A 16,181-nucleotide genomic window follows, 5' to 3' on the forward strand; every position below is an offset into this window, starting at 1 on the left:
AATTGTAGCCCAAACTCTAACTCGATACTGAAATTTATTTCTCATTTGCAGTTCCCTGTTTTGCAGTTTTCAATTTTCTTGTTGGACAGACTTTAAAAAGTGCAATACCAGTTAATCCAAAATGATAGTGGTCACTTGAAAAATAGCCATAAACAAATATTGCTACATTTTACTGGGTTAGAGAAAATGTTTATTGCATTTTGACATACTATTATGTAGTTCTTGTTCAGACACGACAGTTGTAAAAATCAGCACAATATAATGAGTGCTGCAAGTATCTTTATGTAATTCAGTCAGTTCATAACACTTTAAAGCACATGCATATATACTGCAATATTTATGTCATATGCAAACAAAAAAAAAAAAAAAAAAAAAAAAACATATCCTGTGTATGAAAAAGGAACTCTTGTAGAAACGGAAACCCAAGTTTCAAATCTAAATTCTGCAGGCCTGCCAAGTTGGTTATAGAAAAGTTTGCAGCCAAAGGAGTGTTTGGCAGCTTCTCAGAAGAACTGAAAAAAAGATGACTTCCTTTCTGCAACTATTTTCGGGGAGGATTATTGTTGCTCTGAAATCTTTACAAATAACAGAGAAGGCAAATTATTTCCAACACACGCAACCCCTGTACAGGGGAAGCACAGGTGCTTAACACCCGTCTCTGAATGAAATATATAGCAATATATACAGATGAAGGAATATTAAGACTGTGTACTAGCCAGTGTGACTTTCGCTGTTGTGGTGCCAAAGATCAGATCAGATAAGTCATAATAAAAACTTTAGGCTTATCATAATACTATAGCCGGAGGAGACCCGGGTCGTCGGCCTCACGTGTGCCACGTTAACTTAAGCACGATGTTTTGGAGACGCTCCGTCGCGATGCGAAGCTCCCGCGCGCACTGGTGTGCTGAGGATTCCTTCGGGGACGCGCGCAGGTATTGCCCAACAGCCTGCCTGCGCGTCCACGGTCCTGCCTCTCTCCAATAGGGAAGACGGTGCCGAAGTGGGTTGGACTGCCCACACCCACGGCTTTATAACATTCACACAAAAAGGCGGCCCGCAGCCGAACCCGGAGACACGCACGGAACGGATCGAGCAGGAAGAGATCGCGTACGCTAAGTTTTTGGACCCCACGCGCTCCACACAGGTAACTAACTCCGTGCCCCTCGGCCGCGCCCCCCTTAGGCGTGCTCTTTGGTCGCTGTCGTTAGTTCGGCTTTCTGGCCGTTTCGCAGCGCGTAGCAGTTACTCGCGTGAGGACTAAACTGCGCTCGGCTTCACTGGAAACGGCAGTTCCTGGTGTGAGGACACGACACGACACGAGACGAGTAAAACACCGCGGGTTTGATCGATCAATCGCTCGATCGCTGCTGAGGCTGAAGAACAAGAAGGTGAACTGAACTGGTTAGTATGGGCACTAATAATCGGTGGGGTCGCTGGTTAACTGCTGGACGACGAGTGAATCCCATCGGGTCTGGGGTTCGCGTGCAGACTTGTGGAACTTTGTTTCCTCTTTGCTGCGTTCGCGATCATTTGTTCACTTTACATCCCACAACTTCTGACTGAAATGGAAGGAGTATGTATGACTGTTAGAATTCACCAACTTGGAGCAAGTTGTGCACTACTGCTGTAATAATCGGGAGGTCTCTGGTTCGAATCTCCGCAGCAGTACCCTCGAAGGCACTTCACTTGATACAGCAAGAGTACTCTGTATGGAAGGGGAAATGATCGTGAAGTTGATATCCAGCACTGTAGGTCTGCAACACTGTTACTTAATTGCAGTCACACAAATGACACGTCGCAGGACGTTAAATACGGAACGACTTTTTTTTTTTGTCAGAAGAGTGCACGCGGGATATGCAGGAAACGGCACGTGCACAGTATTGTATCACGGGTCGCGAGCTCCGCGCGCAGCTTCATTGCAGCACAGAACTGGCGTGGCACTGTCGGATAGGCGGGGAGACGAGCGCAGCGCGCGCGGGGGGCCTCGCGGGCCCCGGCTGAACGGTGGTGGCGCGCTGGATGTTGTGACGCCTCGGCACGTGCGCGGAGGATGTGCGTCGGCTCGGAGCGCCGTGGTTGCCATGGAATCCTGCGTAGCGAGCGTCCGGTACCGAGCCGCGGGACCCTCGGGATTGTTTGGGAGAACGGAGGTGTGAGGTGCCGCTGTTCTTGACCGCAGTGTTAGTGTAGTGGCTCTTGGGTGCGGGAATGAAAACCCAAGCCAGCTCCAAATGAGCCAGCAGAGTTTTTCACTTAAGCCTAAGCTGCACAGCATTACTTCTGTATTTAATTTCGTATATGTTTGTGTGGAGTGTGTAAATTTTAAAAATGTTTGAAATAGGAAAAAAAAATTTAAACTATTCATTGATTTATCGGTAAAAGGCAGAATAATGCAAACCAGTGGTGTAACAACATGCATGGTTAATTTGGGACAATACAAGTAATGGGAATAGTACTGAATGTCAGTTGGGCCTTCTGGAACACATACGATGCAAATCACTGTCTGTGTTCTTTCTGTGAAAACACACAAGCCTAGCCAAAGAGCAGTGCTTTCCATGTTGAAATGTGCTCTAGGGAAAGGCTTTGAAGTCTGCTGTGCTTTTATGTATTTATTCCCCCCCCCCCCCCCCACTTAGTAACACACCTGTCCAGACAGGTAATGTGCTTCTCATGTTGGTACAGTAATGTGCTTTTACACTGACCTGCCAGAAATGAGGCTCTGTCTGCCATGCAACTCCCCAGATGACCCTCTAGTCATTGCGACTGGCAGCAGCACTTGGGGCGGAAATGAGATTGCACAGTAATGCGATTGCGGTCCTTTTGTCAAACTAATACACATTGGTATGAGATGATGTATGCGTGAAACATCTGAATTCATTTCTGATCTTTCAGTAAAGGGATTTGATGCAAGTTAGAGAGTAGTTGCTGATTTAAAAGGTACTGGGGCATTAGCCATATGTAAGATAGTTGTAATGAATGTATACCTTTCCTAATGTATAATTAGCCTGAGCAATATTTTGGGGTGGGAATCGACACACACGATGCAGAAATGTTTGCATGAATGAGTCTCCAGGTGCTGTCTCGTTTTAATGTTTCATATTATCAAAATGCCCTTATGTAGAATGGATGCAGGAAAAATGCCATAACACTAATAAGCATGGGGGGGGATAAGATTTGACTATCAATCAGTTGGAGACCCATATTAATAAGTCATCTGAGAACAGAAGGTGTGTGGGGAAAAATGTATAAATCTGATTGTGAAACAAGTTTTTCTGTGTATAGTATAGCCTGTAGGCCAATTGAGAAATAATTTATGTACATACTATAAACCTGTGTTCACTGTCTGCAGTTTGTGTTTCCTGTATGAGCTCCAGAATGTGTGAAATCATCAGGATAGGATATATGTGCGTTAGCAGGTAGTTTAGTGTGCTGGGCTGTTATCTCTTAATCAGAAGATCTCTGGTTCAGATCTCACCCTACTGTAGTACTCTTGGTCAAGGTACTTGTCCTCAGTTCACACAATAAAAGTATCCTGCTGTATAAATGAGTAAATGGCTGTAAAGTTCCTTATCCTGCATTGTGATCTACCCTGGACAAAGGTGTGTGTGTGTGTGTGTGTGTGTGTGTGTGTGTGTGTGTGTGTGTGTGTGTGCACGCTGTATAGAGTACTCATATTCAGGTGTTCATATGTCTGGTTGTATCCAGGTAACCCAAGAATAGTCCTAAGTCTTGAACAAAAACTTAAATAAAAGTTTGAGAAGCCCCCCCCCCCTGCCCCCCATTTTTTTTTTTTTAATGGCATGGGGTATTTCAGAGTTGAAAAAACAGCTGCATGCTTTTACTTACTCAGTGGCCCTCAGCCCCACGTCATGGTTCAGCTGGAAAGGTTAGAAATAAAAACAGCCATAAGAACATGTGTTGCTCTCATGAGTTTCTGCAGTTACTTCTTAGTGAAGCGTAACTTACGGAACAGAGGTGATCTTGCCTTCTGGTTAAGTATTAACCAAATGGGGTTGAACAGGTGGCCCTGATGGAAACAGGAGGTGACCCCAGTGCCAGATCAGCTGTGTTGCAAGTTAAAGGAGTCAAAGGACACAGTTTTATGGCATCTTGTGCTCTCTCCTGTATTGGGATCCATAAACAAAACAAAAGCTCTGTGTGTGTGGGTTTTTGTTTTTTTTTTTCTTTTCCTTTTCTCTCTCCCCCCCCCCCCCCTCTTTTGGTGACAGTTTCATTTTGCATAAACTTGCTCTCACATGGCTCTGAAATGGAATTTCAGCGGGGGAGATGTTTTTGCTCAAAAGAAGAATATGTATGAAATTCACTTTCTTTTTTTTTCCTCTCCTCCCCCCCCCCCCCCACCCATCCTTGCAAGAAAACCACTTTTGTTTGTGTGCCTGTGAGTCTGGTAGTCTTTGCTACCTTGCTAAAGAAATGGAGCCTGTAGGGAATATTTCAAGCATATCAACTTTGGCTTTGAATGTTTTTCAACTTGCTTAATACCATTGAGAAATGCACACACTCACCTCAATCAAACAAATCTTTTTTTCACACTGTAATTTGTAGAAAGCATTTACATTGCAAATTTTTTTAAAAACATAACTTTTTGCCTATAGCCTGAAAGTACTTTTGCAAATGAACAATGGTGGTTTTTCTGTGTTGTTCCAACATGCATTCAATGGAATTCTGTTTATATAAAATATAAATAATCTCAGCTGGGCTAAAATGGCTATAAATTGGGGTCCTGCAGTTGTTAATAGCAACAGGCAGTGTAAATGATCCATATTCATATATAAATTAAATGCACCTATTTTGCCTCCTGTTCAAATTTGAGCAGAAGTTGCCAAAGTGACATGTTTCTATGGCAACTACTTGAGAGATCAGATCCACGGGGGGAAGGGGTTTGTTTTTGGTCATTTCCACATACTGGTGACTCCGACAAGGATATCGGTTGTCTCGTGTTTGTATGGATGTGCTAATGTAATTGGGGAAAAGGGCAAACATCTCAAGAGGTGAGCTGTTTGATGTGGAAACTACCAAAGTAGTAAATGACATGTTTGTGCTTCTCTGTAGTGTTGGCTTCCTGTTTTTAATACTTTGAGTGAAATGTAGGTTGAGGCTTATACTGGTGATGGGTTTTTTTCCTTTGGTGAATAAGGTGTATGGGCTGATGACACTACATAGAGTTCATTGGAAGTCGCTTTGGAGAAAAGTTTCTGCTAAATAAATGTTCAGTATGATCTGTGTTAGTTTAGCCTGTTGTACTTCGGCAATGATTTTCCTTTTTGGTGCAGTTATTATTCCACCGATGTAAGCATTTGCTGTGAAGCAACACTTAAAGACCCTAAAAGTTTGAGATGTTTTTCTAGTAACCCCACCCCCCAACCATGGAATAGATTTAGCGTGTAGAATATGTGTAATGTAGCAAAGGTAATTGTTGCTGTGTGACCTAGTGATGATATCCTGCAATGTGTTTGTCTGACTGTAAAATTTATGTGGTTTTAAAGACTGGAAGCGAATGATGAGCTGTTTGAAAATGATGTTGATGTTTGACATTGTGCAGTTTTGACTGATTTTGTTTGAACTTCCCAGATCTGCTTGCTACCGAAAATGGATGAAATCCAGATTGTTGAGTCAAAACCTCTGCTGGAGGACAAGGACCTCCAGGTATGTGTTTGACACAGATCCTTATGGAATTTGTTACCTCTCTTCGTCGTCCAGCTTCCCCAACAACTCAGAATTTTGAAAAATGGACTGTTTTGCTTGTTTATGTTCCAGGGACTGAGAGAGGCGGTTCAGCAGCTCGAGCTGAAGGCAAGTATACCATATTTGCAATGACAATGTGGTACTAATATCTAATACTGTGTTCAACTCGTAATGCTTGTGGCTTAATATCCACATTGAGGTGTGTGTGTGTGTGTGTGTGTGTGTGTGTGGGGGGGGGGGGGGGTTTCTTCCTTGCTTTATTGACTAGATATAGGATGGACTTTCTAATTGCTCTCAAGCTGCTCCCTTCTTTCAAGAAGAGTCATACTTGTGCGTGTGTGTGTGGTGGAACATGATCGTGGGGGGTGTGGTCAGGCCGACTAAGAGCTAAACTGCTGCTTTTTAGCTCCATCATGTGGCTGCTTCTCATCGTCTCTCAAAGTTCTGGAGACCACTGGTTCTTAACTTGTGAATGTTGTAAGCAACTGTTCAACTGCAGCTGTAATTGCTGGGAAGCAGGACTGGACCTCTCTGACTACTTAGCCAATGACCTTGGGGTGCGGATTACCACGTTTACCTTTGTCATCTTCTTGAGTTGATGTGTTTTCACTAGGATGGTGGAACTGATGTCAGAGGGTTGGGTCTAGATGGTCTCTATACAGAGGATTTAAAGTACGTTGATTAATTTACCAGGATTTGCCCTCCAAAGCCACATACAGTGATTAATTAATATTTAACTGACATCTTCATGAAAAGTCACTTATGCACTGCACTGAATCCCTTGGAACATGCTGATCTATACAGAGCAATCTAATGTACACTTGTACAAAGGACAGTTTAGAGTCACCAGTTCACCTGAAACACATTTCTTTGGGCTGTGGGAGGAAACAGGAGCACCCAGAGGATGCTTGCACAAACACAGGAAAACGTTGCAAACTCCAGACTGAGCAGGAATGAAACCTACTGATTTTACTGCCCAAGTGCGGAGAGGCACCAGCGCTACCCATTGCGACACAAACTGACAGTATATAAAGTTTGAAACTGAACTATTTTTTCCAGTACATTGATTTACATTTGACAATGGGTTAGTGACAAATGGGGATGTTCACTTATTTTTAAAGTATTGTTCCAACTTACGTTTGTCCTTGGGTAAAGGTAAGTTGCCCTTTTGCGGTATTTATTATTGCTGCATGTTCTCTCTAACGTGCCCTACAGAAGAAGACTTTGAAACTTGTTGGGACATCATGTTTGTTCCTCTACGGGTACACGTGAGCTGCTGACGTGCAGAACCATTTACACGAAACTCAGTTTGCAGGCTCGCGGTGCTTGGTGGAACCCTTGGTGGGCTCTCTCGCTGGGGGACATGGGTGGCCCGGTGACTGTGCAGCCCACCGCGGTCCGTGCCGCGCCGTCGAACCAGATTGCGTTGCCGCGCTGACGCCACCCCCACCCCCTCCCCCGGCGCAGATTAGCGCCCAGGTTTCCAGGCCAACGTTTAATGTCGCCGGCTGTCTGCACTCCTAAGAGTTCTGATGCTGGCACAGAAGTGCCATCTGGCAGGGCTTTAGTGGGCAGGGCCTCGTTGCTCGTGTACACCGGCTACCTAAATGAGATTAGCGACGCTCAGGAGCTAAAACGCCTGACTTAAGAAGGAACTAAAGACAAACTGTTCCCAGCCTTATTTAAATGTTGTACAGCACTCATGTCTTCCTGTATCTTAGCCATTTTGCACAAATAATTGACCAAAGTGTCCTTCGGTCAAGTGTCTTGTTGACCATGTCAGTCCAATTCTGTTCCGCATGTGTGCTCGAGAGCTGTTTGCCGAAACGCAGTTTTCCAAAATAAGTTCTCTTTGTGTTTTTTGCCCCCCTCTCAGACCAGCGTCTTGCCACTTAAATTTGCGATTGAGCCAACTATTTCATCTGTGTCTAGTTCTAAAATGGCATGAAATTTTAATGTTCAGATCTGCGATAAAAGTAATCTGACAAAGCCAGTGCGATTCGGACTTACGGTCTGATATGATCAGTTATTGTCTTGCACATTGCTGAATTAAAACAGGTCCTTTTTTTTTTTGGGTGGGGTCCTAAAGGACTGTATATGTTAAGTATCAATCATTAATCAGTTCAGTAATTTGTTCTTGTGGATTTTTGTACCTGTGTTTGCACACTGCAGCTGTTAAAAATACATACATTTTCTCCCCCTGTACAGTCAGGTTTGCACTTCTGTTTGCTTTTCCTCAAGCCTTCCCTTCTTAGAAGGATAATTCGCTCTTTTTGATTTAAAAAGAGGAAAAAGGAGGGGGTGGGAAATCCAGTTTTTTTTTTTTTAATAACTTTTATAAATGGCATTGAACCTGGAATGTCTTTTGCAAACCAATGTAGCCATTACCACTCTTTACTTATTCATCTGTCTCTCTCTTCTTGCCCTTTTTTTTTTTTTCTTTTTTTTGTGAATGAACTTTCAGATAGTCGCTCACACAGAGGTCTGCAGCTGTTAACTAAATATTCCAGTGTCCCTGAACTGGTCGAGGGTCACGTATAGATGAAGCACCTGACGCTGTCCGATCCAATTTGCGGATCTCTTCATCCAGAATTAGCTTGTTTTGGTGAGCAGCAAAGCACCATGGGAGGCAGTGGCTTATGCAGAGCAGCGAGCGGTGGCGGTATAAAACGGAGCTCCCAGCCCTCGTCTACTTAAACGCCTTCAGAGTTTGGCAAGCTGTTGGATCTGTCCCACGCCGCTGTACTCGGCTACGGTCTCAGTCATGGTTCTTGAGGATACGGAGATGGATTCTGTCTGTGAGATCGAAGTCGCCGTGAGTACCGGAGGGCGTATTTGTGGGTACCGTTGCTGACAGCTGCTCATTTTCATTCTTATACGAGTCTAAGAGACGAGGCAGGAGACAAGCGGTGCGGTTGCCTGTAGATGAAGGCTTTTATTTGCCCTTAGAGCAGGGAGAAGGAAGGGGATAGAAAGCGGGGAACAGGTAGGATGAGGTTTCACGTGGGTCGGGGGGCTGGGGGAATTGAGTCGGTCGGGACGAGGGCGTCGTCTCTGGCATCGGGTTCGAGCTTGGGTTCGTTTCTGTCTCGTTCTCTTCCTTGGTCTCTTCTTTCTACTGCTGAGCACCGGGGAAGAAATAAGGAGTGTAATCAGTCCCAGCTGTGGTTGCTTTGCCCCTCTCTCCACCTGCCCCCCGGGCCACCTCGGCATGCTACAGGGTCCCCCGTGCTGGTCTTGATCGGTTTGTGAAACTGATGCGCTCGATGGGTCTGCTTCGAAGGGTCTGTGGCAGGTGCCCTGATGCTGCTCCTCTTCACCGTCTGCAGCGATGTCGTTTTTCAGTAGGAGCCCACAAACATCACTGTGGTCAAGGATTCGGTCATGTTAAAGGGAGAAGTTGCATAAAGGTTGATAGTGAGCAATGTGCTTGTGACTCTTCGAGGAAGCTGCTGCAGATGCATGTTTTGGATGAGGTGTACGAAAGGCTCAAACATCACATGCTCAGCCGTTTGCTCGGTCTGAATTGTACGACGTTATTATTTTTATGTGTCTGTGGTTGCTAGACTAAAAATCAGTTTCTGCCCTCAGGAGCACGATGTGGAGACTCCATATGGCAAAGTCCATTGCACCATGAAAGGGGTCCCGAAAGGGGACCGACCCGTCATCCTTACGTTCCATGACATTGGACTGAACCGTAAGCCACCTTTTTATTAAACCAAATTCCTAAATGCTTTTATTTTGTACCCAGAGACATTAACTACACATGTCGGTGTCTTAGCACCTTGAATAGCTGACTTCCGTAGAAGTAACGGTTTTGCCGGGTTCTTCCCACCCAGACAAGACGTGCTTCGACCCCCTGTTCAGCCATGAGGACATGCAGGAGATCATGCAGCACTTTGCCGTGTGCCACGTGGATGCTCCAGGGCAGCACGAAGGAGCCGCCACGTTCCCCCAGGGGTGAGTGTGTCCCTGGCTGCCGGGACAGAGCTACAGCTTGATTTCACAAACACGGATGAGCTCCAGGATGCCACACCCGAGACACTGTTTTCTCAGTCTCTTTATGGATGTATGACCCAGTAAGTGTAATTTATGGGGGGGAAATCTAGGTAATTTTTTGTAAACTAATTCACTCATGAATGTGTGAATATTTCATGCACCTCCCCCAGTGTGGAAGCTAAAGGAGACCTTCTCTCTGTTACCGTAGATACGATTACCCATCAATGGACCAGCTTTCGGAGGTTCTTCCTCTCGTCCTCAAGCACTTTCAGTAAGTGTGTGCTAGTAATGTAGACGTACCCATGGCAAGCGGGGTCTAATGCGAATCGTACCTGTTGGCAGCAGCCTCCGTGAGGTCGGTGTGATGACTTTGTCATTCTTTGCAGTCAGTCACTATTTGTGTGTTTCCTGGCAGCCTTCGAAGTGTCATTGGAATGGGCGTTGGTGCCGGCGCCTACATCCTCGCTAAATTTGCGGTGAGTCGACGTTCTCTCTCGTTTCACCTTTGCTTAATTGTGGAACCTTTTAATCAAATGGGGATTAAACGGTACCAAATTCCCTCTTTCTACGTGCCAGCGGCGACACGGTGTAATCCTGTTTATTACTGTGCTATGAAGGCACAGTGTCGGGGGAATGACCCCCAGTGCCTTTGTTTTTCACACACCATGAAAGGAAATATGTTGTTCTAACGCAGAGTGTGAGTGGGGCTCGGTGCTGGAGAACTGTTCCTGACCGTTGTGTTGTGTGGAATTGCAGCTGGACTATCACACCATGGTGGAGGGCCTGGTGCTGATCAACATCAATCCCTGTGCCGAAGGCTGGATGGACTGGGCTGCGCACAAGGTACGTCGACGGAGCCGCAAGCCCTGGAATAAATGTGTTTTGTAGCTCTGCCGGTGCAGTCGGTGCTGCATGTGATGTCATCGTTCCAGTAAAAAACCTCTCGCAGGCGGAGAATGTATTTTTAAATGTTTGTGCAGCTTATGGTCTCATGAATCTGCAGAAGCTGAAGGGCTTTGATGGGTATTCATTTTAAGATGTGCGGCGCTGTTGACTGAGTTGTGGTCTGACCTCAGGCTGCGATGTGCAGAGAGCTGGCGGACAGCGATGTCAGCGGATACGTAGGTTCCGGCGGCTGTGGTGAACTGACAGTTTGTTTTTGTTTTATTTCAGATCAGTGGCTGGGCTCATGCTATGCCTGACATGATCATTACTCATCTATTTGGGAAGGTGGGTAAAAAATGAGATTTCACAGGACGTACTGCTTGAACAGTCAGGTGGTAGCATAGTGGTCAGAGCTGCTGCCTTTGGACACAAAGGTCACAGGTTTGCATCCCACCTCCTGCTATGTAGTACCCTTGGTCGAGAGGCTTACCCTGAATTACCCTGTTAGAAATTTCCCAGCTGTGTATATGAGTCACCTATGCTGTAAGTAGCTTAACAGTGGAAGTTGCTTTGGAGAAAAGTTTGAGCTAAATGAATAAATTAAGGTTTCATGCTGTACTCTTGAAGCTTCCAATATGCACTGCCTTTTCCAGGAAGAGATCCACAACAACCATGACCTGATTGCCACGTACCGCCACCACATCCTGAACGAAGTGAACCAGGCCAACCTGCACCTTTTTGTCAAGTCCTATGACAGGTATGGTACTGCCATCCTACTTCAGACATACCTGCGGACTTCTGGGTGTCCTCATCCACCCTGTACAATGTCACCAAGTCTGTCTCTTCCCTGGCAGCCGGAGGGACCTAGAGATCGAGCGCCCCATTCCTGGAGGACACATCACTGTGAGGACCCTAAAGTAAGTCGTTGCTGACTCTGCCTCTGATGACCCGGTTGAAACGCATTCCTGGTTTGAAAGTGTTGCCTGACCAGCGTTTCCTTGCAGGTGTCCTGCTCTCCTGGTGGTTGGAGACAGTTCGCCTGCTGTGGATGCAGTGGTCAGTATACTTTGTACAGGTTCAGCACCTAGTTTACCCACATTAGTGTTTCTCCACCGTCACCATGGTGAAGTCCTGTAACAAACCTATGGACACATCAAAATAGATTATTCAGTACTTATACTGTTTGTTTACCTTACATTTAAATTTACAATGATAGGTTTGTATTTAGAACTACTTAAATTTATTTAAATACACAAATAACTTTTAGTGCATCAATTCAGGGGTGGGGGCCTTGATCAAGGGTACTGTGGAAGTCTCTAGAAGGATGTAAACCCAAGAACTTCCGCTTCTACGGGGATGGCATTAACCACTTTGCTGCCTCCAAGTGTTAAATGTGTAATACTGGAGAAACCATTTTTCAGTTATGAAAACTGATTCGTACCAGTTAGGGGTGCATGAAATGATTTTAAAGCAGCTATGCGTTTCTTTTATTACAATATGCCTACAGCGAATGTCTGATTTGTGGAACATTAACAATGTATTTAATGTGACTTGAACTTCGATTCTCACACACAGATGCACGCACAGTTATAACAGCTGAGTTGTGTGTTTTCTGTCAACCAACACATAACAGCTAGAATCTCAGCTGGAATGAACCAGTGTACAGTGTTTCTCCAGGGTGACGGTTGAGAACCAGTTACCTACATCATGGCTTTCACTGCAGAGGTCTTTGCCAGCAAAACAGGGAGTCACACTTTGATTACGATGTATTATAAATTTGCATATTTTTTTCCCTTCTCCTCCTGCCCCTTTCAGGTCGAATGCAACACAAAGTTGGACCCAACCAAAACCACTCTGCTTAAGGTGAATGACCTGTTATCTGTAATTACCCACACACACTATATTTATAGCAGCACAGAACCAGGCTGTGTGATAAGCTCTTGCTTGCTCAGCACCAGCGCTCGCATGTTCTTCCACACTCACTATCTTTGTGAGCTTAAGGCCCCCAGGTACATCTTCTCTGAACTTGCTCAACCCATGGGCAATCCATGTCCCAAGCCAAAAAAAGGGCTCGTGGGTCTCGAAATGGCCCGATTTGATTTGTGGTGGACAGCCCTGGAGTCAGTTTATAACTTGCTCACGACACACTGGGTGAAATGTTTAAAAAGAAGTGCAACAGGTACCTGGTTTGGAATGTAAACAGTTGTTCTCTATGTGCAGATGGCAGATTGCGGAGGCCTGCCTCAAGTCGATCAGGTACGTTAGCGCTGCTTATCACGCTAAGACCCATCTATCTCGGGTACCAGATAACTCTTAAGGGAAAATGGAGATTAAACTAAGCTCTTTATGCCCAAGTGTTAAACTGTGGAACAGCAGTAATGGACATTTTGCTGGATGCTTGGCAGTAGTTCTCATACATTTCCTTCTAATAAATGTAGCTGAGATGAGTGTGAAACTGCTGTATGTTGCAGGATTTCACTTGATATACTGTGAATTGTGGGGTTTTCAAGAGAGCCAAATAGGACACTGCGTGTGTGCTTAATCTCTTGTGTCCCGTTGACAGCCTGGAAAGCTGACTGAAGCCTTCAAGTACTTCATCCAGGGCATGGGCTACAGTGAGTATAAAAAGACACGAGCGCTTTTCCGTAAGCCTGTCTGAAATGTGACTGCGACTTAGAGCAGCCATTGGTGTGTTCAGTGTTTTTGTCACGTAAAAGCTACATTTCCATTCGGTCTCGATTTCATTTGACTTTATTTGCTAATGTAATTTCGAGGCTTTTTTTCCCCCTCAGGAAAGTGCCTTGTGGTCCAGTTATTTAACTGGCAGGATTGCAGCACTAGAGTGCAGTGTAGTCATGGTCGGTAAATTTTTAAAGCATAATAATTGGAGCAGTGATTATACAAATAGCAAATGCAGATTAAGACAGACATGGTTAAGCTGTGGTGATGGACTGTGTATGACAGTGATAAAGGTGTTAGCCACCTGGTCGTGAGATTCAAGAACTGAGTCCACAGCATCTTTTACTGGCAGCCCTTAAAAGGTTACTGTGGCAAACTTTGTACATTTGCAATATATTGAAAAATGAAGTATAAGATTTGTTAAAATTTGAGTGTGATTAGTTCCATTCTTGTTAAATCAGCACAGCTTTTTAAAAAAAATTTCCATATTTTTGAAATTATTGAGCCTGGGCTCATTCTTACACTTTAGTAAAGTATGAAAAATTAACTAGAAAAATCAACATTGTCTGCATGATAATGAACTCTAGAATGCCTGGACACCTTTCTGGAACTTCTTAGATTGTGTTGTGATCACTCTTGTGAAATATTACAATCTTCTGTCCTTGTTATACATATGTGGATGTGTGTCTGTTGTGTGGCCCCAGTGCTGTTAAGTGAAGCTTCATTATATCACAGTTTACATGTGCTGGAGTAGGTGACCATGCTGGGTATGGTGTAACACTGCCCTCTTCTTGCCCCCCCCTTGCCCCAGTGCCCTCAGCCAGCATGACACGACTGGTCCGTTCGCGCACAGCTTCCGGCTCCAGTGTCACCTCCTTCGACGGAAGCAGGAGCAGGTCGCACACCAACGAGGGGCGCGCCCGCGCCCACACAGCCGACAACCAGCGCGGCCACGGCCTCGCCGAAGCCCCGGCAGAGGGATCTACGGACCAGGCCGTGCCGAAATCCACCGAAGTGTCCTGCTAGAGTCCTGTCCCATCCCCTGTTAGGGGAGGCTTGCCTGCACTGCCCTGCTGCTGATCCTGGAACGGAGGACTCTGGTGGTCCAAGCTCCCTTCTACCCACTAAACCTCATCTGTGAGCTGTTCATTCTTTCTATGCCAAAGATTCCCCCCCTCCCCACTCCTTGTAAAACAGCCGATGATTCCCTGATACCTAAAGAGTTTGTATGGAGGTGCAGCGGCCGTGATGCCGGTATTGGCTGCAGTCTCCAGAGGAACAGCTTGCCGATGTGGTTGTGCTGTTGGAGCAGCCGCAGTGTCGGGGCAGAGCAGTGCAGGCGGCTTCGCGGACCTGTGTTGGCGACTGGCGTGGCTGTCCACTACATACAACTCTGTAAAGAGTTCATTTCTAATGACCAGCATATCTTATCTCCTTCAGCAGTATAGTGTCCTCAGAAACAGGAAAAGCAGTGGCTGATGGGTTTTCTAGTCTGATATCTCTTGTGTACTTCAGTGCAGTTCTAATGACTAACAGGTTTCACCAGGTTTCTTGTACTGGAGATCCTTTCCTGTCTCTAAAAGTTTTGAAATGGAAGAAGGAGCCACTTGGATCAAAGTTAGCACACTGTAGTTCAAACTGCTTTTCAGGAAAAATAAAACCTGCAGGTTTTGATTTGTAGTCATATACATAGCTGATTAATCCTTGTTCTGGAGAGCTGTCAGGTGACTTAACTTATCAAACATTCATTATTATCCGCAGTTAACCAAACCAGAACTTGCTCATTTGAAACTTGAGGAAAATACTCTTACTGCAATTTTTTTTTTTTTTTTTTTTTTTCGTAGCACTGTTCTAGCTGCAGCATTGTTTCCCCACAGTACAAATGTTCTGCTTTTCTGTCAATCTTAACTTTCTATGCAAGCATTAATGACAGAAAAATGTGCCATTGAACCCCAGACTGGCATTTAAGCATCTTTTGTAATATTTTGAACAGAATACTAGAGATGGTCCTGTTGAAACACAAAGCTGCAATTTTTCCTTTTGATCTGCGATTCCCTTTTCACCTGCACAATGGCAAAATGTTTCCAGCTTTTAGAGGTTTTGCTTTGTAAAGTTGCAGACGTACCTACTGTAGATGGTTTTCATAAGGACAATGGTTTCTATTTATTAAAAAAGTTTAACTTTGCATTTGTGTCTGACATTTAAACATTTCAAGGACTGCGTTTCTTGGGGAGGGACTCGCCTAGTTTTAAATGCTTGCGCAGGTTGGAATGCCACAGATGTTTCGCTTTGATTACCTAGAATCTTGGTTACAACACTAATGTGCACACAATTCCTCTGAACAAAAAATTGGTCTGTGCTTGCTTCTGACCAGCAGCACCTCCTAAATGAAAAGCTGTGTGTGATATACAACTAAGGGCAGTAGATCCATGGTTTGAATCCAACTTCTGTGGTAGTGCCCTTGATCAAAGTACTAACTCTGAACTGACACAATATACCCTGCTGTACAAATGCGTGGATTATTGTAACACTTTTTAAACAAATTAGATATAGCATTTTCCATTTCCCTGACTATCAAATTGCTATTGATACTTCAAAGACTGAGCCAAAACCAACAATAACCAATGACTAAACGCACTGTCTGAAACCGCATGTCCCAAGTGGGGTCGCAGTGAACTAGAGCCTAACCTGACAACACAGGGCACAAGGCTGGAGGGGGACGGGACACACCCATGACGGGAATGACTACATGCACGAACGCACGCACACACACAGTCCAGAGGGCAGACGCAGGCCAAACCCACTGCGCCACCACACCTCCCCCAATGACTAAACAATGAAAATTTAACACCTGTCCATCATCCACTTTCAAAAATGTTTATTTTGCTTTAAATAAACTTTCAATAAATCCT

At 45.0% G+C, this 16,181-nt stretch overlaps 1 protein-coding gene across 2 annotated transcripts; it reads left to right on the forward strand.

Moving 5' to 3' along the window:
• The first annotated feature begins 853 nt into the window (after nt 1-853).
• Nucleotides 854-15,454, forward strand: ndrg1a (N-myc downstream regulated 1a). 2 transcript variants are annotated; one of them, XM_018731931.2, is made up of 16 exons: nt 854-1,144; nt 5,593-5,667; nt 5,779-5,814; nt 9,298-9,403; nt 9,546-9,666; nt 9,914-9,976; nt 10,121-10,181; nt 10,462-10,548; nt 10,879-10,935; nt 11,244-11,347; nt 11,445-11,507; nt 11,595-11,646; nt 12,406-12,453; nt 12,811-12,846; nt 13,154-13,205; nt 14,081-15,454. In XM_018731931.2, the coding sequence occupies exons 2-16, from the start codon at nt 5,611-5,613 to the stop codon at nt 14,293-14,295; spliced, it is 1,158 nt and encodes a 385-aa protein (XP_018587447.1). In that variant the 5' UTR covers nt 854-1,144; nt 5,593-5,610; the 3' UTR covers nt 14,296-15,454. The 2 variants fall into 2 exon arrangements, with proteins under 2 accessions (XP_018587447.1, XP_018587446.1); XM_018731930.2 differs by lacking the exon at nt 854-1,144 and adding an exon at nt 1,208-1,401.
• Nucleotides 15,455-16,181: the final 727 nt, after the last annotated feature.

The sequence above is a fragment of the Scleropages formosus genome, chromosome 23 (genome assembly GCF_900964775.1).
Source record: "Scleropages formosus chromosome 23, fSclFor1.1, whole genome shotgun sequence".
Classification (NCBI taxonomy): domain Eukaryota; kingdom Metazoa; phylum Chordata; class Actinopteri; order Osteoglossiformes; family Osteoglossidae; genus Scleropages; species Scleropages formosus.

What these genes read in the sequence shown, in the direction of transcription:
- ndrg1a (XM_018731931.2), top strand. Translation starts at nt 5,611, where the DNA reads ATGGATGAAATCCAGATTGTTGAGTCAAAACCTCTGCTGGAGGACAAG. An exon ending in TTACTCATCTATTTGGGAAG is followed by an intron (nt 10,936 to 11,243) that starts GTGGGTAAAAAA and finishes TGCCTTTTCCAG; the next exon opens with GAAGAGATCCACAACAACCA. An exon ending in TTTGTCAAGTCCTATGACAG is followed by an intron (nt 11,348 to 11,444) that starts GTATGGTACTGC and finishes CTTCCCTGGCAG; the next exon opens with CCGGAGGGACCTAGAGATCG.